This window comes from Mangifera indica, chromosome 9 (genome assembly GCF_011075055.1).
Source record: "Mangifera indica cultivar Alphonso chromosome 9, CATAS_Mindica_2.1, whole genome shotgun sequence".
Lineage (NCBI taxonomy): Eukaryota > Viridiplantae > Streptophyta > Magnoliopsida > Sapindales > Anacardiaceae > Mangifera > Mangifera indica.
The window spans coordinates 2,147,471-2,170,604 of NC_058145.1; the positions used below are offsets into that span (position 1 = coordinate 2,147,471).

The 23,134-nt window shown below is 33.0% G+C and overlaps 4 protein-coding genes across 7 annotated transcripts; 2 read left to right on the forward strand and 2 right to left on the reverse strand.

The window, feature by feature from the left end:
- Positions 1-211: 211 nt before the first annotated feature.
- On the reverse strand, positions 212-3,793 carry LOC123224840 (calcium-dependent protein kinase 26-like). 2 transcript variants are annotated; one of them, XM_044648565.1, is made up of 5 exons: positions 3,621-3,793; positions 2,310-3,107; positions 1,820-2,212; positions 888-1,298; positions 212-802 (listed from the first exon to the last, which is right to left on the reverse strand). In XM_044648565.1, the coding sequence occupies exons 2-5, from the start codon at positions 2,896-2,898 to the stop codon at positions 531-533; spliced, it is 1,665 nt and encodes a 554-aa protein (XP_044504500.1). In that variant the 5' UTR covers positions 2,899-3,107; positions 3,621-3,793; the 3' UTR covers positions 212-530. The 2 variants fall into 2 exon arrangements, with proteins under 2 accessions (XP_044504500.1, XP_044504501.1); XM_044648566.1 differs by having other exon boundaries at positions 1,916-2,212; positions 3,621-3,791.
- Positions 3,794-8,365: 4,572 nt separating this feature from the next.
- LOC123225066 (ycf20-like protein) lies at positions 8,366-9,953 on the forward strand. Of its 3 annotated transcripts, none has more exons than XM_044648911.1 (2): positions 8,366-8,517; positions 9,183-9,953. In XM_044648911.1, exon 2 carries the CDS (start codon positions 9,224-9,226, stop codon positions 9,689-9,691), a length of 468 nt encoding a protein of 155 aa, XP_044504846.1. In that variant the 5' UTR covers positions 8,366-8,517; positions 9,183-9,223; the 3' UTR covers positions 9,692-9,953. The 3 variants fall into 3 exon arrangements, with proteins under 3 accessions (XP_044504846.1, XP_044504848.1, XP_044504847.1); XM_044648913.1 differs by having other exon boundaries at positions 8,374-8,517; positions 9,188-9,953; XM_044648912.1 differs by having other exon boundaries at positions 8,407-8,551.
- A 4,780-nt stretch (positions 9,954-14,733) lies between these two features.
- On the forward strand, positions 14,734-19,229 carry LOC123226125 (zinc finger CCCH domain-containing protein 48-like). The gene is made up of 9 exons (XM_044650611.1): positions 14,734-15,460; positions 15,538-15,633; positions 15,753-15,842; positions 15,937-16,038; positions 16,501-16,647; positions 16,801-16,920; positions 17,010-17,069; positions 18,509-18,606; positions 18,735-19,229. Exons 1-9 carry the CDS (start codon positions 15,080-15,082, stop codon positions 18,874-18,876), a joined length of 1,236 nt encoding a protein of 411 aa, XP_044506546.1. The 5' UTR covers positions 14,734-15,079; the 3' UTR covers positions 18,877-19,229.
- Positions 19,230-19,814: 585 nt separating this feature from the next.
- Positions 19,815-22,510, reverse strand: LOC123226085 (sorbitol dehydrogenase). The gene is made up of 6 exons (XM_044650563.1): positions 22,274-22,510; positions 22,066-22,133; positions 21,553-21,789; positions 20,587-20,877; positions 20,325-20,512; positions 19,815-20,229 (listed from the first exon to the last, which is right to left on the reverse strand). The coding sequence occupies exons 1-6, from the start codon at positions 22,389-22,391 to the stop codon at positions 20,037-20,039; spliced, it is 1,095 nt and encodes a 364-aa protein (XP_044506498.1). The 5' UTR covers positions 22,392-22,510; the 3' UTR covers positions 19,815-20,036.
- Between the last annotated feature and the right edge of the window lie 624 nt (positions 22,511-23,134).

The following is a 23,134-nucleotide window of genomic DNA, read 5'->3' on the forward strand; positions in this document are numbered from 1 at the left end:
TGCAGCCATTAAAGATTTTATTCTTTTGCTCATAATTTAAATGTTTAATTCATTTTGCATTTCATTAATATATTACATTTATATCCCAAATAATCAAATTACAAAATCTCTTTATGAAGGAATCTTAAATCATGAATAGGTCACCATGATCATCACATACTTCGCGAATGGATTCACAGTCAAAGAATGATCCAACAGTCGGAAATCAGAATTCCATCATCAAAGTAGAAAAACTTCATTCTATCAAAATCAAAATCCACTTTTATACACGTGGCATAAGCCCATCAGACACAACTACCTCACATTGTTACTTGTATCACTAACCCAAACATCACATGACTCATCGTGGATAATTACAGGACAACCCATTTGAAGCTAACAGGAAACTGTGTGCTATTCACCAGCATGTTTACAATACAAACGTAGAACTGCAGATTACCTGTAGATCTTTCATGGGTAAAATAATTTCTGAGCACTAAAACACTCTGTCCGCTCTCCGATTCAACTTATGATGCTGTAAGGTTTGGACTTCAACATACGAGAGAGGATCTCAACGATGGGGCAATTGAAATATTTGTGCATGATGCCCAACGGATCACTGACTCAGACACCACGATATCAAGTTGCTCCCTCTCACCAAGGCCAATTGTTCGGTTCCTCTTACTGTGGATGCCCAAAATCTTGGGTCCAATGGTTCCTCCAGCTCTTTTAACTTCAGCTGCCTTATGTTCCGTTGCTCTCAACTGGTGCTCGAAGCAAGGAGAAGAATCAGGCACTGAAAGAAACTCCACCAAGCTAGCCTCTGCAAAATAGGTTAAAGATATAATTTTGATGAAAGATCTATAAAAAAACATGATGTAAGGTTGAAAGATAGAATACTCAATTACCTCCATTAGATGCATCTAGTCTGGTTATGCCAGTTGAACAATCTACTGAACTACCTTGCTCAATGGAACCGGTGCCAAAAAATGCAAAACTTGGCATTGAAGGTACAGAAGAAGTGAATTCCAAGTTATTAGAGTTCCCAGGGGTAAAGAAAGAAAAATTAGCAGAAGCAGAACAAGGTGTTGACAAATCCTCCGAGAAAGAAGAAAATGATGCTCCGCATGTGAATGCAGGTGATTCAACATCAGAAAGAATAGGTGATCCAGTTCCACTGCCAAAACTGATGTCCTGTTGCCTGATCATGAATGGGGTAGAGAATGAGCCACTTCCTATATCCCATTCTGGACAACCTCCAAAGTTGTTCCGACTGAATACTTCAGAATCCAGTATGTTGTCCTTCATCCATGAATGATCTACACGAGCAAGCGCATTGTGTCAAAGGGGTAATATACACAATCAGTAAGATGAGATCAAATTTCTCAATTATGGACCTAACCAGCATTAGTCGTGTAAAAGTAACTAGCCCCAACTCATACAAATCCAACCACAAGCAGAGGCAAACATAGCTAGATTCACATCAAAAAGTTCTAGTACGGCAAGAATAATTGCCAAAAAATAGTTAAGAGAGTTGATGTCATCAAAAAATTATCTACAATAACATATCACTCACGTCACATGCATTGATACTCACACACATAGATATTGAGTGAGAGATATGTTCTACGATGGACAAAAAAAGAAAGGGCCTGCTTGAATGAATCATCCCTATCCTGTAAACAACAGTAAATGTGCTCATAAAAATGTCCTCAGTTTGATTCAATAATTTCAAGCATATAATTGTCATTTCCTTCAATGAATTTACCTTTTTTCACTTTTTTCTAAATTTAGTTTCTAACAATGATATAGTATTGCAAAAAGAATTTAAGATATCTACCATATGTTTCGAGAATCCAGAACAGGATGTTTGAACTTAAATGTTGCATATCCAAGACAAAGATGGCCGGTTCAAGAAAGTTAGCATTCACCGTACCTAAAACCTGCTGAGCAGTGAGCCGCTGAGAAGGATTCGTAGATAGCATTGCCATGACTAAGCTCTTTGCAGATTCAGAAATGTTATCCCAAGGATTTGATGGGAACCGTAGATCAGCTGCCCTAACAGCATCAAATATTTGTGACTTAGTGTTACCCCAAAAAGGGGGCATACCACTAAGAAGAATGTATAAAATGACGCCAGCACTCCAAACATCAGCAGCTTGATTGTAGCCCCCCGTCAATACCTCAGGAGCTATATAAAACGGACTCCCAACGGTTCCATGCAGACTCTGTCCTGTTTGACCAAAAGTCACCTTGATTTTAGTTGAGACAACAATTGACATGAAAAACTCAATGGACAAAAGGGGAAAAAAAAGATTATATAGCTTTACCAGGGTTGATATAGGTAGCAAGGCCAAAGTCAGCCAGTTTAATTGGTGAGGAAGAGGCTTTTGTAGCCAAGAGAATGTTCTCCGGCTTCAAATCTCTATGAACAACACCAATTTCATGACAATATAGAACAACTTGCATCAAATGCCTAAAGAGAATCCTAGCCTCCACTTCAGAGAATCGTCCATACTTCTCTAACTGGTGGAAAAGTTCCCCTCCAGCACACAGTTCCATCACCAGATGTACAGAGTTTTCATCCTCATAAACTGCCTTGAGGTCTACAACATTTGGGTGACCTGATAACCTAGTCATTATTTCAATCTCAAGCTTTACACTCCATGCATCATCAGAGGTCACTAATCTATCTTTGTTAATTGATTTGCAGGCAAACAACTCTCCAGTCAATTTATCTGAGCAAACCCTAATAACACCAAACTGCCCCCAACCCAAGTGCTGCCCTAGAATGAATCGGTCTTTTAAATCAGAGATCTCATTAGCTTCCAAAATGGTTTCAGTTAAGCTTTCCACTTTATAACAATTACAAGGTTGCCTAGATGGTTCAGTGCTGCTGTTGCCCTTGGCAACAGCCATGCCAAATTCTAGCTCCCAGACCAGCCAAAGGATAACAGAAGAATCTCAACTTGCTCAGAAAAACAAAACTAGCAGGCAAAATCCTACGCAAACACCTTTTGAGAACAAGGGTTGCCGTGAAGGACCCTAATAAATCATGAAAGTCAAAATAACAAAACCTCAACTCCCAAAGCTAATAATTCTCCCGAATCTTTATGGATCAACCGGATCTGCAGTAAAATTTTAAAGTATATACACTTCAGGATCGTTGGATTGAAACAATAATACCAAACAAGAGAATTTCCCCAAAAAAGAAAACCTAACAGATCATTTGTTTTACTGAAAAATAGTAACTTAACTTAGAAAAGATACATTTCAAGCTCAGAACATAATTCAATGAGACAAAACGAAATTATCTCACAACATCATCCCCGCTATGAACAAGCAAAAGTTTAATTTTCGGTTCAGGAAAGTCCATAGAAACCTAAACCATCAGAAACCAGCCCGAATCATCACCAAAAGGCTAAAGCAAACAATGCTCATCATAATCGAAAAGCTCCTAGATTTTACAAACAAAACCAAAATCCAACACTAACCACAAAAAATCACCAAAAAACAAAGCTCCCCAGATCCAAGTAACAGACATAGAACAACATCAAAATCATACCCACATTCCGAAATTCACAAACGAAAACGAATTCACGTCATTATACAACTTTAAAAAGGAGAAACAGAAAAAGGACCTTGTAGAAAAGAGAGTAAGAGACGCAGAGAAGGAGTACGTCAGAGCGGTCAGGGAAGTCTCCCACAAACTCCTGTCCCGTGGGCTCTCTTTGGTCTCCCTTACAGAAGTTTTTTGGAATATGTTGTTCCAGTGTCTTGTTCTTGCGAACCTTGAATTTCTGTTCCTTAATCGGACGTGAAAAGTGAGTTTGATTTAGTTTAATTTTTCGTTTACGTAATTTACCGAAAAAATAATTTTTTATTTATGTAATCATTCTGATGGCGGATTACATACGTCATCCATGCGTTGTTACTGTCCAATGTCCACTAGCTTGTTGACCTAAACAGCCGTTTACTCGCGGATTTAACCGCCTTTCCCTTTTAGGAAAGATACGGAAATAAACTAACATTTTTAAAATTTGGACTAATACAAATTTTTAAATGTTAATTAAATTGATTAATTATTTAAAAATAATTATATAAATCAGTAGAATTATTTTAATATTAATATAAATTTAGTTTAATATTTTATATATATAATCTATTTATAATATTTTGTATTAAAATTTTAATAATGAAAACCATATCAAACTGGTTTTTTAGTTAGTTCTAAACAATTCAAACAATACATTTTTAAATAAATCAAAATTATTTTTATAAACAAGAGATAATTTAATTAATTGATTCGATCTGATTTTTAAAACTATGGTGCAAATGAAGAGATCTTTGCGTCAACAATATTCCCTTTTAAAAAATATTGGAATGTAAATAAAAAGAGTTGTTTGTCAACAATTTGTGACTCGACTCATCTGGAGCCAAATTAGAGTTTGGGTTATACATCATCAGTTTTTGAATTGAGTGCAAGTTTGATATTAACTGATTCGGCAAATTTATAAGTTTATGAATTGGTTTGAGTAAAATATTAAATCTTACATATACATTAATAGTTTTGTTTTTAAACTTTAAATAAAATAAATAATTGATAAATATATAAATTCTAGAGTTTAAATTAATATTTTAAAAATAATGGGATTTAAATTAATTTTCAAATAAAGCTTGAATTAGGATATTATCAATTCGAAATGCTCAAACTCTATCTTAAAATTATCAAACCGATTTAGGGTCAAGCACTATTCAATTTGAATACCCTTTTAGTGACTTTTTATTTCCACTTTCATAGGTTTTTTTGTATTATATATATTTGTGAGGCATTATTAATGTGGTTGGTATTGGGTATATAATAATCAAATAAATAATTCAAAATTATAAGAATAATCAAATTTATTGATTTTTTTTTAACCAAGGATCGTGTTTGTATTGATTAGAAAGATAAACTCAAAATATAACAGTCATATTTATTATCATTATATCAAATAAGTCAATAATTCATAAGATGTATTCTTCGTAAAATTTTTAAATTATAATTCATTCATGCATATGATTTATTAAAGGCAATGATACAAATAGACATGTGTTGAAATAAAGTGGACTTCCATTAAAAAAATGCATGCGATCACATGGAAGCATTGCAATTGATATGCAAAATTTTGTACACCAATGAAAATGTATACAAGGTTACGTAAATGCAAAAAAGGAGAAAAATGTAATTGGATTTAGTGAAATAATTCTCTCTTGACTATGTATGAATACAAATAGGCCAAAAGACTCATTCCCACCTAGAGGTGTCGATGGGTCGGGTCAGGCTGGCTCAGGCTCGGCCCATCAGGGGCTAATGGGTCGGGTGAGGCCGAATCCCAAATAATAATGGGCTTTCGGATCGGGCCAACCCATTAATATATAAAGGCCCAAGGCTCGGCCCATATAAAAATGGGCCTTAAATGGGTCGACCCGACCCATTTAATCATTATTTAAAAATTTTTATTTAAAATTTTTAAACATAAATTATTTTTTAATTATTAAAACCAAATACAATACTCAGAATATTTTATTTATAATCTCTCACTTATGATGGAGGAATACCGTAATTACATGATGAAAAATATTATAAATTGTAACATAGTATAAATAAATTAATTTACATACTGTATAAATTATAAAACATAAATAAATATATACTATGATAGTATTCAAATAGATTGAATTCATTTGATACTTGATTCATTTGTAATATTTTGTAATTATAAAATTAAAATTAAAATACAAAGAATTATTATTTGTGAATTCAGATTTTTCTGAAAGAGAATTGATGAGAGAAAATGAGATTGAAAATATAATGAAATAATTGAGATGAAGAGATTTGTAAATGAAAGTGAAAATGAAGAAAATTTGAATGGGTTTATATACACAAAAAAAATTAATTAATTAACATTTTTTTTTTTTAAAATGAAGGCCAAGGCTTCTGCTAGGGTTGGACTCGAGCCGAGCCAGCTCGAGCTCAAGCTCAGCTCGGTCAAGCCCGAAACAAGCTGGGCTTGGCCGAGCTCGAACCGGTTCGGTAGATTTTTTTTTAAAATTGTTTACACAAAACGACGTCATTTTGATAACGAAAACCGAGTTGAACTGAACTCGAGCCCTAAACGAACTGACCTTAGTCGAGCTCGAACCGAACTCGAGCCACCCATTTATGAACCGAGCCGAGCTCGAGCTCGGCTTGGCTTGAATCCAGCCCTAGCTTCTGCTAGCAAAAATAAGAAAAGAAAATTATTTTTAAACAGTATCAGGTGGGGTCGGGCCAACTTATGGGCTTACTATTAAAGCTTGAGGCTCAGCATGCTACAGTACTGGATCGGGTCTTGTCGTGCTGTGATTTTTTTTCCTGCTTTGTGTCGGGCCTCCATTCAATTCGACCTAATTGACGTGTCTATTCCCACCCAAGGTTTAATGTCTTTTCAAATTCTCATCTATGAAATTTCTAAAACTTAAATATTCACTCTTTTATTAAAATTCTCAGTTATGGTTAAGGACAAAATCAATATTTAACGAAAAATATTTTAAAAACTACAATTTTATTACATTTCCTCCTTTTAGTTTAAAAATTTAACAATTTTTCTGTATTCAAAGTTTGAAAAGTGATTGTTTTTCCCCTCGGGTTATTTTTCTCTATCTCTCTAGCAACTATCTCCTTTCACAGCGTCAACTGACTCGTTTTCATTTCAGATAAAGATGAAATGAGAGAGAGGGGAGAGAGACCGAATGATGTAGAAGAAGAGATATAGAAAGGTCGGCCAACGACTAGAAATGAGATAGTTGCTGAAGAGAAAGAGAAAAAAATCTTAAGGGAAAAATTATCACTTTTCAAACTTTGAGTGAGAGAAATTGTTCGGTTTTTAAATTATGAGGGGAGGAATGTGATAAAATTTTAGTTTTTTCAATATATTTTATTAAATGACAGTTTTACCTGTAACCCTAATTTAGAATTTTAATAAAAAAGTTGATATTTGAGTTTTTAAAATTTTAAAAATGGAAATTTGAAAATACACTAAATCCTAGGTGAAAATAAGTCTTTTGGCCATAAAAATAATTATGTCCCGCCCAACATATGATGAAATGACAAATTTCACTATCTACATTTGAAAATGTTAATTTTTCATTTATCTGTTAACATCAACTATTAGTTTTATCAATCAAATGATGTTTATATTATTTTGTATAAAAATTATAATAGACGTGAAATTAACCCCATTTTGTTCCTAAGCTTTAAAATATTATAATAACACCCATATCAAATTGAATTGTCAATAATAAGTAGTAAATATAATTTTTTTTTTAAATTTACTAGAGACAAATGAATATTTTCTCTCAAAATATATTGTAATTTAATATTTATATTCTTAATTTATTGTGTTTTATTTGGTTTTTCATATAAATGTAACTGTTTTTTAAAACCATCAGAGAGTATATTAAAATTTTAAATTTTTTAAAAACATTCTTAAACTTCCTTTAATTTTCAAAAATACCCTTAAAATTTCATTGAACCTCTAAAATTTTTAAAATTAACATTTTGTTCCAAATATACTATTATATATTATTGACACCCTTTTTGTATTTACATTAACAAATTTATTTTATTATTTTAATTTGAAATTAATATAAATCACTTTACATAATTATTTAATTTTTGTAGGAGTAAAATATTATTTAATTTGATTAATAATTTTATAAAAAATATAATAGAATTGTTATCAAATTTAACAGGTGAGTACAATACAAACCTGTATGAAAGTATTCTTAATAATGTGTAAATCTGAAAATTTATTTCTATGCTAATTATATATTATAATTTGATTAAAAAATAATATTTTTTGAGATAAATGGCAAATGTTTCGAAGAGTTAAAATTAGGCTAAAAGACTTATTTTCACTCAAAGTTTAATTTATTGACAAAATTTTATTTATTAATTTTAAAAATTTAAATATTCACTTATAATCTAATTCTATTAATTTTCTCTGATACTAATTTATAGTTTTTAAAAAACTTAGATGATGGGTGAGTATTTATATTTTTTAAAGGTAGCGATGAAACTTTGTTAATGAACTAAACCTAGGTGGGAATAAGGCTTTTGACTGGTTTATGGTCTATGCAAATGACTTGTTGCCTTTTGTTTCTTTTCGAGTGTTATTAACTTATTTATATTTTGATAAAATTATGTGTATAAATAATATATAATTAGATATAAATTTATTTTTAATTATTAAATTGCATATTAATATATCATTATGCACATAATACTCTTATTTATATTTTACAGTATAAAATGGGATTCATACCTCAGTGAGTTCACCATGCCCTTGCATTGCCAAAACGCACCGTTTCCAGGATAAGACTAATATTTGAGGTCACACAAAATTTTGCGCCGACCCGATTCGGTCCACAATTCATATGCCCTGCATCCCTCTGCGCGCTCGCCAGAGGTACCCCATATCAGTAATAGAAGAATGGATGGGTTTCTCGTCGTAGGTAACGTTCTTGCACTTCGTTTCTTTTGTCATTTGTAAGTATTTATTATCTCAAATTTGAAGAAAATTTGTGTGTAGTTGGTTGCTTGAATCTCTCTAATGGTTGAATGGTTTAGAGCATTCAGTTGATGGGTTTTTCTTTAATTTTCAAGAATTGCATTGTTGATTGGTTGTTAATGACCTGAAGCATTTACTCGTTGCATTGATTGTGTTTCTCTAGATATTGTTTCGAAAATTTTTTCAGGTAACGAGGAAAAATTAACATAAAACGGGTCATTAATTTGGATTATATTTCATCTTACAGAATTTGTAATATCAGAAATATTCAAGATAGCAGTTTCTATATCACTTATGCAGCTAACTGATGCATTTTATTTGTCACTATATTTCCTTCTTGTTTTTGTTTTGTTGGGCTTTTTTTTTTTAAAAAAAAAAGTTTTTGTTGAAGTAAAAAATTTCATATCAAATAGGAGTCGAGGATCTTGGGTTAATAGAAACCCATTGTCTCAGTCTGCCTTGCAAGATGTGTTTTAAGGCCTATGAAGGCCAAAGCAGATAATACCTCGCTACTTTAAAGGACCTCCTATGTGTGGATCTAGGCAATGTCAATAGTTTCAATCTAATCCAAAGCTAAGAGGGAGTTTTTGTTTGGTTTTATTTGTCCAGGACAGTTGATTTGATTGGAAATTTTGATGAGAAAATTTTGAATGGCACTTTCCATGAGTTTGATCTCCACCACAAGCCTACTTAAATTTGGGTGGGTACCTATAACCAGAGTTTCTCATAGAAAATTCGGTTTGGTTTCACGATCTTCCACTGGATTTCTCAGCATCCGTGCTGTGCAAGAGAATGGAGGGCCACGGCGACTGGTTGACATTATAAGAGCTGTGCCAGAGCTCTCGAGGAATTACTTTAGGAGTCCTTCTAGGAGGGCTCTTTTTGGAGGAATCTCCTTGTTGGGTGGCTTTTATGTAGCGCAGACAATCTCTCTGTCATTTGGAGCTTTAGGAGTCAATGATGTGATCGCTGCAGTGTTGTGTGTTCTCTTGACAGAATACATTACAAGGTTTTATTACAGCCGGCCAAAGGTAACTTTTCCCCTTGCTCTTCTCAACAACTTTAAGATGGGTTTCACATATGGTCTCTTCATTGATGCGTTTAAGCTTGCAAGTTAATCATGCCTTAAAAAGCCATTTTGCAATTTATTACAGCCAATTGTTCCCTTTTTCTACTCCTTGCTCTTTTTCTTTATCTTTGGTTTACTTGTCTGTTACATAGCTGTTATTATTGTAAGAGTTGTCATAGCTGTATTCAGAAATTTTCTCTTGAAGGTGGCATTGTGGGAGCAAAAATCTGGTGATTGAATTCATTATCTGTGTATGCTGCTGTTGTAATATTGACAGAAAACTTGTTGATGTAAATAATTTATTCTCCCAATATGCTTGCTGACAGGCTTTATCTTTGTTCGACTTCCCTTAAAGGGTTGCTTTAGTTTATTATAGAATTCGTGCTTTATACTGCATTCATTCACTGCCTTGCTTCTCATCCTCTGCCCACTTAATGGAGGGAATGGGACTTCATTAAATACTATTTTTTTAATTTATATACAAATTCCTTGGAGCATAATATTCCTTACAATGGCTTGGAATGTGTTGGTTTTTTTCTGGGAATAAATGACCCTGCACTATTTATTTTATTTTGTTTGGTAGAATCAATACCATGGGTTTAATAATAGTCCTATGGAAATTGTTTTTTTTTTCTTTTTGCATTGTACCAGTACAAGTGTATTTGCCTTTATAAGATCAAGGTTGTACCAATGCAATCTTAGTATTTTCTAGTCTGGACTCTCCATTAATCTTGTGCCATTGCAATCTTGTTGTCCCATTACTTAGCATAGTGTCTTAGACATTAGAAAGTAGAAGCCTGTCAACTGCACTAGAGGAAGTTCATTGAAATCAACTTTTTGTGAGTACTTTCTCTCCCTCTTTGATGCATGCAAATAAAGCTTGTGGACCGAATTGTGGGGTCGTAAGCTGAAACTACCCAACCCTGATTTTTCTATAAAACTAGGACTAGGTCACAAAAAAAATTCTTAATAAATTTATCATTAACAAGCAATTTAATTTCATTATTAGGAAACCAAAACTGTATGATTTTATAAAGAAAACGTTTAATATATTAAAAATAAAAATTAAGCTTCACACAGTTAGAAAATATTTAATTTTTAAAAAACCAATAAAATTGTCACAGAAAATGTATCTCTTGGAACAGAAATGAATTTTTTTCCCAAGCAATATTTAAATGATCCTTATAATCCATCAGTAAATACAAAATATATAAAATTTCTTGCAAAATTAATTTTAAATAACACAAATTCAAAAAACTGCACAATCACTTGTTCAAACTTAAGTTTTATTATGATTGTTAAAAGAAAATTGAGTGAGGTAAAATAACCCAATGAAAGGAAAGTAAATGGGTTGGTGATTGGGAATCTAATGTGAATTCAGAGTGGTTCTTCTGGATACTTTGTTATTGGCGAAGTTGAAGAATTGGTGGTTGTATCTGATAGACACAAGAATATTGAAGAATTTATTTCTATTGTCTTCCCACATATTGTTCATAAGGTTTGCATCCACCACATTAACATAAACATTAAGGATTACATATGTCACAACAATGTTGTTAGTTTTTCAAGTGTTGGCATACCATTGAGGAAGAACTACATGCTCTGCAAGATGCTCATGCTGTTAGAAAACTGACCTCAAATTTTGATAGTAAACATTAAGTTCAATTGTTATGTCGTTTAGCCTTTGCACCCTAAATCTGCGGATCTGCATATCCAATGTTCAGGTATGTGATCTTGGTACTGATAATAAGAAAAAATAATGTTTACTTGAGCTTACATCTTGTTCTGCACAAACTCTTTTAGAATGTTTAGAAGTTCATCTTCTTTGATAATAGATAAGATTAGGTTCAGTTTAATGTGACTTGCTCGAGTAAAGCTTACAGAAGAAGACTTTATGAGAATATAGCTTTTATGGAAAAGTAGTAAATTGTTTGGTATGTTCTTATTCTCCAATTACATGTGAAAGTAGGGTATATTTTGGAGAGTATGGTTTTATATGAATTGCTATACTGGTAATGTAAAAAGGAAACCTGGAAGCATGCAAGAAAATGGGAAACAAGTTCAATAAGAGTTATTTGAATTTTTAAGAGTAAAAATGGATGTCGAGAGCAGTTGGAGCTGCAAATAGTTCAACCCTACCGACTTTACAGGAAACAAAAAATATGGGTTTCTATTGCGAAGTGATTTTACTGTCAGTCGGCTAGGCGTGGCCCTGGGCCCGGTTTGTGAGGCACGTACAAAATTATGGGTCGTGCCATGACTTGCTTTTAAAGTGGGCTATGTTGAGGTTTGCGGGTAAGGTTCACAAACTGACCTGATACAGCTCACACAAATTTTAAAATAAATATTACAAAATTAAAATATTTAAAAAGTTCACGGAAGCACAGCCTAAAAGGTTATGGGTTGTGTTTGCCTTTTCCCAGGTCATCGCCACGACCCGACCCGTCCCAAGGACAAGTCTAAAGTTGGCTTTCGCATCTTTTCACTCTTGTTGTTTTTATTTACAAATTCTTTTGTTGGATTATTGTTGGCATTGGCTTTTTAACTATTTTCCTTGTTTAGAAAATAAATTTGATATTACTAAAAATTCAATGATTCCAAAAGTAGGTGCATGCTTACAATTGACACAAATACAATTTGCTTGGTATTTGATAGAATTATAAATGAATAAAAGAGATCATTTGGATAAATTCTGAAGGCACTATCTGTATTTCAAAACAAAAATTTTAGAAGTGTGGTTTACTTTCCCACCCAAGGCTTGATCTTCAAATCCATTTCTAATTACATTTTATCACCAAAAATCTAACTCCTTGAAAAATTAATGTTTTAAGGCTAATATAGTAGTTTTATATAAACATTTTAAAAAGAATTAATAAAAATGACTTTTTTATTGTTTTAAACTTAACTTTATAAATATAACAATTTAACTCTTTTGTATCTCATTTCGAAAATTCAATTTTGAAAATCTTAATCGTCACCTATTCAAACCTAAATCTAACAGAATTGTTACTACCTTAATCTCAAATTTACTAAAATCGTTATAAACCTAAACCCGTCAAAATTGTCCAAAATGACAGATTAAGCTTTTTATAAGTTTAAAAACATACTTCTAATACTATCAATAAAATTATGTGTAAAAACAATAATATTTTATTATATGATTAAATATTAGTTTATTTATAATTTAAAATTACTTAATTATATATGTTATTTATGTATATAACACTATTCTTAGGCTATATAATTCAAATTTGATAACCTTAGCCACCTCAACGAGCAACTGTCCAACAAAAACCAATATTACTGTGACCTATTAAACCCAAATCAAAACCTTTTCAAACTGATTGCAAAAAAATACAGGTGAACGTGAAAGGAAATAAGAGAGCCGGATGAAAAGTTTGATATATAAAGATATATTATAAAATTTTGTCAATTTGGGATATATGATAATTTTTTGAATATTTTACTTTTTTAATTCAATAAATTAAATAATATAATTTTTTATATTATCTAAATATTTAAAAGGGAAATTATAATAAATAGGCAAAATTAAGGGGGTTTAAGCGAAATTGTCTAAAAAATTCAGATTAAAGCAAAAATGTCCAACTTTTGTGAAATGTCGAAATTGCCCATATTAAACATAGCAAATTTCCCTAGTTTCCACGGTAATCTTTGGGCATTTTACTGTTCAAAAACAATGGAAAATTTGAAATTTTCCCCTGTCCCACAGTCATCCCACTGTTGCCTAGATTTTCAGCGATTTTCGTGTTTTTCGGCAACCGAAAAAGGCAAAAAACGTTAGCATATCTTCCGTCATCTTGTTTGAATCAAGTTATTATCCATATTATTGAGATTTGAGTGAAATTTTACGATTTGAAACTTTAGGGTTTCGATTTTGAACAATGTTTGAAATGTTTTGATTCTTGGTTGTTTTCGTTGAATTGGTTGAAGGGTTTTATGTTATAGCCTATGTAGATTTGATTGTGTTATAACCTATGTAGATTTGATTTGTGTTAAAATCGGAGGTCGAAATGACAAATTTTTAACCAAAAAAATCCTTCTGAAGCGATCAACAGTCCGATAGTGGGAACAGTGTTTCCCACTGTCGAACGATTTCTCCCACGGTTAGGAGGGATTGATCATGGGTTAGGGGGAAATTAACTTTTTTAAAACTATAGAGTTTATATGAGACAGACTTTAAACGACCATAACTTTTGATCCGAGAGGAGTTACGGGGCCTGTAATATATCAATGCGAAGCTTGTTTCGAGATCTATAACAACAATTAGCTTTGCTGGTTGCACCAAATTTGGAGGTCAAAATAAAACTGTTTCAATATGTATTATACAGTTTTTTTATTTTATCAAATTTAGGATTTTCAGTTTTTATGATTTTGAGTTTGTTTGTGGCCGTGCTAGACTTTTTTCATATGTAATTTTCAAATTTGATATTTGTAATTATGATGTGCTTTTTTAGACACGTTTTATGATGTAATTATGAAATTTTTAATCGATTTTTCGGTTTTCTCGTTCATAAGCTATTTGAACGTGTAGTTTTCAAAATTCAAATTTTTTTTAGATTTTCGAGTAATTTTTTTATTATTGACATTTTAAGGTATTCAATATATCTATTTATTCATAATATGTTATTTTCAATATAGTTTTCACGAATTGATTTTTTCGATTCAAATTTAGAAATATGAATTTCTTCTTTTCGAATGAACCCGTAGTAATTGATATTAAATAAAAATGAGAGTGAAAATAAGTATTTAAGTAATATAAGAAATATATATAATGAAAGTGAGAGTGAGAAAATTTATATAAATGAGATGAGGGGAGGGGTAGGCTTTTAGAAAAAGCTATGGGTATTTTTGCTTAGGAATACTTAATTTGGGTATTTTTGTTTAAAAATAGTGAATTTGGGTATTTTTGCTTAGTGAGGGGTATTTTGGTTTTTTTAATAATTTTTCTATTTAAAATTAGATATAATCAGCCAAAAAAATACTTATTAAATAATTTTTATAAAAAGAAGAAAATGTCCGAAAGGTATCAAAATCAGCAGAGTCGTGCTGCATTAACAGCACGTGCGTTCAATCTTCTTTTGCAGTGGCAGTATCGTAAACTCCATATTCATCTGCCTCGTAAAGCTGACGCGATTTTCCCAAACCCCAGCACCGTCTCGTCCCCTTTCCTTCAATTCCCCTTTCCACATGAACCTCAGAGAAAGACACATCCCCTCATTTACATAAATTAGGTTTCTTACATTAACAAATTTTAATCTGGGCTGCAATATTACGATTGAAAGATTTTCTCTATAGCTAACATTAGGGTTTTTGACTTTTGTTATGATCAGATTGGTTTCAATCGCCCACGGATCAGATTCGAGCAATCTTGTTATTGGACGGACCTATTTGTGTATTTTCTTTTAATAATTTGGTTATGGATTTAGACGCGAATGGAGGAAATAAGCGTGTGTTTCAGCGGTTGGGAGTTGGGCCTTCAACAACCGACACAAAGCAGAAAGTTTGCTACCACTGGCGAGCGGGAAAGTGTAACCGATTTCCTTGCCCGTTCTTGCACAGAGAATTGCCGCTTCCGCCGCAGAAGACGGGGCCGGCCAACGGAGCCACAGTGAAGCGGTTTGCGAATTCATCTTGGGGTAGAGTTGGGAACAATAATCGGCCGGTGAGGAAGACGGAGAAAGTGTGTACTTATTGGGTTGAAGGGAAGTGCGGTTACGGGGAGAAGTGTAAATTTTTGCATTCCTGGTTTTTGGGTGAGGGTTTTAGGTTGTTAACGCAACTTGAAGGCCACCAGAAGGTAGGTATACTTTTGTTATATTAAAGCTTTTTTTTTCTTGGTTGGTTTTTGAATTGGTGGGTTAATTAATTGAACAGGTTGTTAGTGGAATTGCGTTGCCATCGGGATCCGATAAGCTTTATTCAGGAAGTCAAGATGAGACTGTGAGGGTTTGGGATTGTGCGTCTGGCCAGGTTCGTTCTTCTTCTGATTGATTGGTTTTTGACTCCTGTGTAAAAAGAAGAATTTCATAATTCATTGAGTTTTTAAATATTGGATGGTAAGAGAACTGATGCTGATCTTTTCTGTGTAGTGTATGGGTGTGGTTAATCTTGGTGGTGAACTTGGTTGTATGATTAATGAAGGTCCATGGATTTTTGTGGGTCAACCAAATGTTGTCAAGGTAATTTTTTTCTTACGTAAATATTGCAAGGCAAACTTAAGTTAGTGCTAGTGAATGAATATCTTCCTTCATGGGACTTGTAATGTCATTGCAGGCATGGAATACCCAAACAAATACTGACCTTAGTCTTACTGGACCAGTTGGACAAGTTTATGCTTTGGCCGTGGGCAATGATTTGCTCTTAGCTGGTACACAGGTAATAATTTCTTACTAAAATAGCAAAAGTAGATTTTTTTTTGTTTCTGTTTTCTCTGAATCTTGTTATACTTACTCCACCTGGACAAATAGCTGTTTTTGGGCTTCTGTTAGGGTTTTGTGAGGTGGAGCAGACATGCTCTGAATGATCCACTGTATGTTTGAGGGAGGAAAATTGTGATATTCAATGTTCTGAGTTTTTAAATATGTGCTGTGTAAAATTTTATGCACACTAGCGGAAATGTATTTTTGGTTTATATATGGAATGCTTGTTTACATCCTTAAAAATCCTTTTCAGTCATACAAGTATTTTCTGTGCCCTTTAGATAAAAGGTAGTACACTACAAAGGCCCTTGCATAAGTTGACATGCTCACTTTGTCTATGTGTGTGTGTGTGTGTGTGTGTGTGTGTTGGGAAATCAGCATATATTCATTGTCTTTGTATAAACATCCCTTGGTGCAGGATGGGTCTATATTGGCATGGAAATTTAATGCTGCTACCAACGGCTTTGAACCAGCAGCATCACTTAAAAGTCACAATCTTGCAGTTGTTTCTTTAGTGGTTGGAGCTAATAAACTTTACTCTGGTTCTATGGACAATTCTATAAGAGTAAGTCGCTTTTACCATTATGTGAATTTTGATATAATTGTCTACTCTTTTTAGCGGATAAAGTTTGGTGATTCTCCAAAGCGCCATAATAGTAGATTTTGCAATGCTATCCATCCTTTCTTGTTTATAATGTTATATTGTGCTTTCCTTCAGGCCTGGGACCTTGAAACTTTGCAGTGCATACAAACTTTAACTGAGCATACTTCAGTTGTGATGTCCCTTCTTTGCTGGGACCAGTTTCTCTTATCATGTTCATTGGACAAAACAATAAAGGTTTGTGCCATTAAAGTACTCATTTTGTTCTTTTTCCTTTTGGCATGAATCATAGATTATACCAATTTTAATTCATTTCTTTGGTTTAGGTTTGGGCTGCTACAGAAAGTGGAAACTTGGAAGTAACGTATACACACACTGAAGATCATGTATGTTCTTTTGCAGATCTGGTTTTCCTGTGTTATGCATATCAGCTATCACATTTTAATTTCAATAAAGTCAAAACTAAAGTGAATTTTTGGTCGTGTTACTGTCAGTGAATTTAGCTGTGTAGCCTTGACAATGGATGTCATATTGATGTTATTGATTTAACTCTCTTGAAATTTCTTAAAGATTTAGTTATGCTAATTGGAGTCTGCCTATAATAAAAGAGCAGAGGTGGAATATTGATTATTTAAGATGCATCAGAAGATTTTATTGCACTTTTTCTATGCCCATGAAACTTGATGTTACAAGATTGGTTGCAACTTTTTGCAAATGTGATCTACATCTTTATTCTGTGGATATGAGGGTGGTATAAATCAGCAATCCAGATTTTCTTGAATAATTGTAGAATCAACATAACCTGATTTTGGAATTTTATTTGATTTTTGCAATTGATTTCATTTTTTAAGTTTTCTTATAATACATTTGTTTGTACAATTGTAGTGAGTTCATTATCAAGTTGAGCATGGATTGATTCAGATGTTGAAAACTCTTGTTAGGCATAATAGGTTGAGACATTTATTGTCGGGGATGTGTGAAATAACTTGTCTCTGGGCCTTAGCTCAGATATGCTGTGGTTTTGGTAGATTCTAGGTTTGAATGGTGCTCAGTTGAATGGGGAACAATTATGATATAAGGTTGGGATTGATTTCTCACTGCATCTTTATATCAGGAGATTTCTCTGATTTGAAATATGTATGTATTATATCCTTTCTGATTTTTCTGAAAAGAAGAATATTTCATATATGGGGAAGAGTGAGAAATTGTTTGGATGGTTCTTTTCAAAAATATATATGAAACATTGGATAGGTGTTTGAAGTCCCATTTAGAGGCAAAACTGTTTGATCTTTATGGGTTGTTTGATGCCATTGTGAGAAGGAAGCAGCAAGACATGGGTCTTTTGGCCGGGTGCTCATGAATTCATAATTTTCAAGGAGTTGATGTGCATTGAGCTTGTGATACTTTGGTAGTTGAAGTCCTTGATGTGCCATCTACTAACCTGTTTTGTTCTTTTATGTGGTCTGGATGATGAAAAGACACCGACGAAAAGAAGTTATTTGTGTTGCATACTGTATATCTCCTGGGTGCGCCTAGGAGTGAGATTTTCATTTGGAAAATTAAGCTCAGTTATAATGTCAAAGCATGCTATTTCCATCTCTGGTGGTACTTGTTTGTAAAGAAAACACCTTCACCCCATTTGTTTTTCCTTCTTGATGTGTGACTTAACTATGAATGGTTTGCACTTATATCTTTATATCTGTTCATTTGATGATACTACTTAATTTCTGCTCTTTTTCTCTTTTAAAAAACTGTTCCAGGGAAAATTCAGGTATATTTATGTTCTATTAGTTTTTGATTATGTTATGAATTGTGCCTTCTGCAGGGAGTGCTTACTATGTGCGGAATGCCTGATTCGGAAGGCAAGCCAGTCTTGCTTTGCTCTTGCAATGACAACTCTGTTCATCTCTATGATTTGCCATCGTGAGTATTCTATTTGGCTCTTTGTTACTTCAATCTGAATTCCAGTCCTCCCTTTCCATCTCTTAAACAGTAGACTCAGCAAATTTGCCTCTCAACTTAACAACTGTCTTTATTGTATTCTGGTCTAGGTTCTCTGAAAGGGGTAAAATCTTTGCCAAGCAGGATATTCGATCCATCCAACTAGGTCCTGGTGGTCTGTTTTTTACTGGTGATGGAACTGGGCAAGTGAAAGTGTGGCAATGGTGGAATGGATCGGCTGATACGTCTTGATGACCTGTGACATTTTTTTTCTGGATCTTGTATTTTTATCTTCATTATTTTATATCTTTCCATTCTATCTTTTGCATTTTCTTCTGATGTGCAAGTTTGCGGAAGTAATTATAAGTTGAGAATGCCATTTAACCCATCCTAGTTTGTAGTTTTTTAGCAGCAACAACGGACCTCATAATACAGAACTTTGTACGGACTACATTTCCAGCCTTTCATCATGTATCCATTAGTTTGAGCTGAGGTGCCTTGGATTTTCTCAAGGTTTCCTCAGTGTTCATCTTCTGTGTGCAACAATTTATGTTTAAGAAAGCAATAAGATTATGAGTATCCAATTTTGGGTAATCAATTAAATATTTAGATGATATAGTATTATGTATTTGAGTGATTTTAAATTAAAAATAAAATAATATTTAATAAGTGTAATATAAACCCTAATTAATAAATACAGAAACAGAAAAAAATAGTACAAGAATTACATGGATAAATTATGGTAAATAGTAAAAAATATATTTATAAAAGAAGTATCGTAAAATTTAAATACGAAAAAAATATAAAATATGTATATATGAATTTAATATGGTACATTATTAATAATACATTTTTTAAAAGATGAGAATACTAAATATAATTTTAACTTTTTTTCTAGTTTTTTTTTTTTTTTGTTAATAATTCAAATATAAAATATCTAATTAAATATTAGATTATTAAGATTTAATCATCGTAACAAATTACCGAAAGAGATTAAAGATTTAGATAATAAAAAATTAAATTTTTTATTTTATATAATTATGAGATTATAATAATTAATTAAAAATGTAAAAAATTCATTAAAAAAGAAAAATAGGAAAAAAATATGTTTTTAATATAAGAATTATATAAAGTATATATTTAATATATTTTAAATTTAAAATTTTAAAATAATATATTTAAAAGGTGAATTAAACGAAAACATAAATTAAATATGGATAATTTATGTTTTTATTTACAAAGATACAAACATACGGAAACAGGAAACTACATAGCGATCAATCCCAGTGCTTATCATATCACAGAAAGCAACAAAGGCAACCTCGATTTAGTAATTCTAGTTTATTTTACTCGGCTCGTTCACATAGAAGCAAGTGAACTTTTCTCAACCCTCTCAAGCAAGCATATCAGGTTTACAGATTAAACATGACCTTAATGGCAGTGCCACCACGGGCACTAGTCTCAAATGCTTCTTCCACCTCCTGCTGAGAGAATCCGAATCTATGAGTTATCAGTGGCTTAACGTTGATTTTACCACTTCTTATGAATTCCAGGCATAGTGGCCATGTGTTCTTGTATCGAAAGATCCCGATCACATCAACCTCCCTGTGATTCATGAAAAATTCAACTGCCTTCAGATGCAGAACCTCATATAATATCAAAAATACTGTCAAATGTAATTTACACATTGGATGAAGTACCTTGCAGCTGCTGGAGTTAGGGGCACAGTCATCTCATTATGGCCCATCCCCACAAGGCACACTTTGCCGCCTGCATGAGTGGTATCCAAAGCTGTTGACATAGTTTTGTTAAAGCCTGCACAATCAAAGCTCACATCCACTCTCCCACCCATAACTTTATGTATCTGTGCTACTTCTTCGGCAACATCCTGCAAAACAGCCAAGTAGTTACATGGCAATTATTCATTGGAACACCAGTCGAGCAATATGAGTTCTTGTATACCTGCAAATTTGTTGAAACTTTGACGATATCATCTGCGCCAAGTCCCTTGGCGACAGATAAACGATAGTCATCCACATCCACAATGACAATTCTTGGAGCTCCAAAAGCTCGAGCTGCTAGCATTGTGACAAGCCCTATAGGCCCTGCTCCCATAATCAATACATTTGTCTCTGGACCAATATTAGCACGGCGGCAAGCGTGGACACCAACACTTAAGGGCTCACACATAGCCCCTTCCTCTAAGCTCACATTATCAGGCAGTTTAAAACATAAGTCTGCAGGATGCACCACCTATTATGCACAATAATGCATCTTAAAATTGGCCTTTAGGTTGTCCAAAAGAAACAAATTGATCACACCACAGCCAAATACCTCCTATCTCTACCATAGCTGCCACAGAAGAATGAGAAGAAGCCCAAAAAGAGAAAGCATTTTACACAATTCAAGTCAATATTCAGAGCTAAGCATACAATATACAAGAAATGAACAGAATTGTCATATCACAAAGAACCCATATGCAGAATGCAAAGGCTATTGTTTTTTCCTGATAGCCTTGCCCAACATGAATGTCCTAAAATTGCACACTGCCTAGAGCCTATTGTCACGGGCAAACTTTTTAACCTACTAGGGCGGCAACATCCCCGATACTACCTTCTCAAAGATTAGCCTTGCATATGCCTACGTTATGAGTCACTAGTTTCATCTTTCCTTGGACTCATTAGGGGAGATGCTCAAGAAGTTAGCCCGTGACACTACACCCAACTGTTAAGACAACTATATCCAGAAGCATAAGAACTCCACAGGGTCAGTCCCAAGTTTGTCCAAGACTATGCGGCCTTTGCTAAAAGGTCAAATTAGAATAACACAATTGAACTAACCAGTGTATTTTGAACAGGACTACGCATATCGACACAATTACACGGACATTACAAGTTCTATAGTTAGAAATGTAACATTTTTGTTAACCTGGTTGGCAAGAGAACCATGAACTGGAGGAGTTGCAAAGAACTTCATTTCAGGGCATAGATTGTATCGACCTTCTTTGCACTGACTGCATCGCCAGCAGCTGATCCCTGGTTCCAGGGCGACACGATCACCAGGCACTAAAGTCTTTACTTCACTTCCCACCTCCTCTATGATCCCAGCACACTCATGACCAATCACCATCGGCTCTTTAACAACAAAATCTGCACATCTCATGGTCTGAAACATACACAACATTCAAAAAGTCCTCAATTAAGGATCTCAAAATGGAAAAAATCTGCTCTGAGCCTTGCATACAGTTTCATCTGAATAAAGGGATAAAAACAAAAACTTAAAACTGAATCCGGTCTTCATGTATAAAGCCAATACACTGATTTTGTCTCATGATAAACTCTAAGCCATTTAACAAAAAATTTATAGGAAATAAAAATCAATTGGCATAACCTTCATTACCCAGATTCAAGAAGACACATAAAGAGGAATATAAGTATATACCTTGAGATAGTGAACATCACTTCCACATATACCAACAGCTTTCATTCTAACTCTAACATCATATGGTCCTGAAGTTTACAAAGATTAAATCAATTTTAAAGATAATATATTCACCAAAAACACTCTAAATAAACTAAAAAGTACTGATAAGATATAAAAATCCAAAACTTGAGAAGACAACTAGCAAACAGGGAAAAAGAAAGAATACCCAGAGAAGGAAGGTTGAAAGGTTGAATCTTGAGGGTATTGACACCCACAAGCCAAGCAGCCATGTTCACTTCCTCTCCATCCTTCATTTCCCCATGTGACATTCCTCCTTTCCCCATACTTGCTTTGCTTCTTCAAAGACTGATGCTTGATTTATAATGGAGGATGTTATATGTTTAAAGGATGATTTTTATTCCAGAAACTGTAAAGAAGAATAATAGTTAATGGGATAATGATAATTGGTATAAGTTCTCAATATTTTATAGGTATATTTGCGGTGAAGATTGGATTATTTGTCTGCCACTGACTGGTTTATTTTCAATCTTCTCAGTTAAGACAAAAATGGGAGCATATCTGTTATAATTACCATAAATTTTTTAACTTTTAATGGATTTAGCTTAAAAATAAATAACAAAAAATATAAGTACACAGAAACTTAAAATCAACAAGCGAAGTATCCATCTCAGTTGACAATTTCTTAAGAAAAAACATGAGAGCATATCTATTATTATAATTACCATAAATATTAGTATTTTTAATAGATTTACCTTAAAAATAAATAACCAAAATTGTAAGTACACAGAAACTTAAAATCAACAGGCCAACCTTTTTGTTTTTTATTCTCAGCTTATAGTTTTTCTCTTAATATTAAAATGCAATTATATCTATTGTAATTAGAGTTAGGTTTAAATCGAATTTGAATTTAAACTCAATTTAAATGAATCGAAAATAAATTTGAGTAAAGCAAATTCGAGTTTAAATTTGAAAGTTTAATATTTTCAAACTTAAGTTTTACGGTATTTGACTCATTAAATTCGTGAGTCTTAAAAATTCAATATAGATCAACTAAAATAATATCATT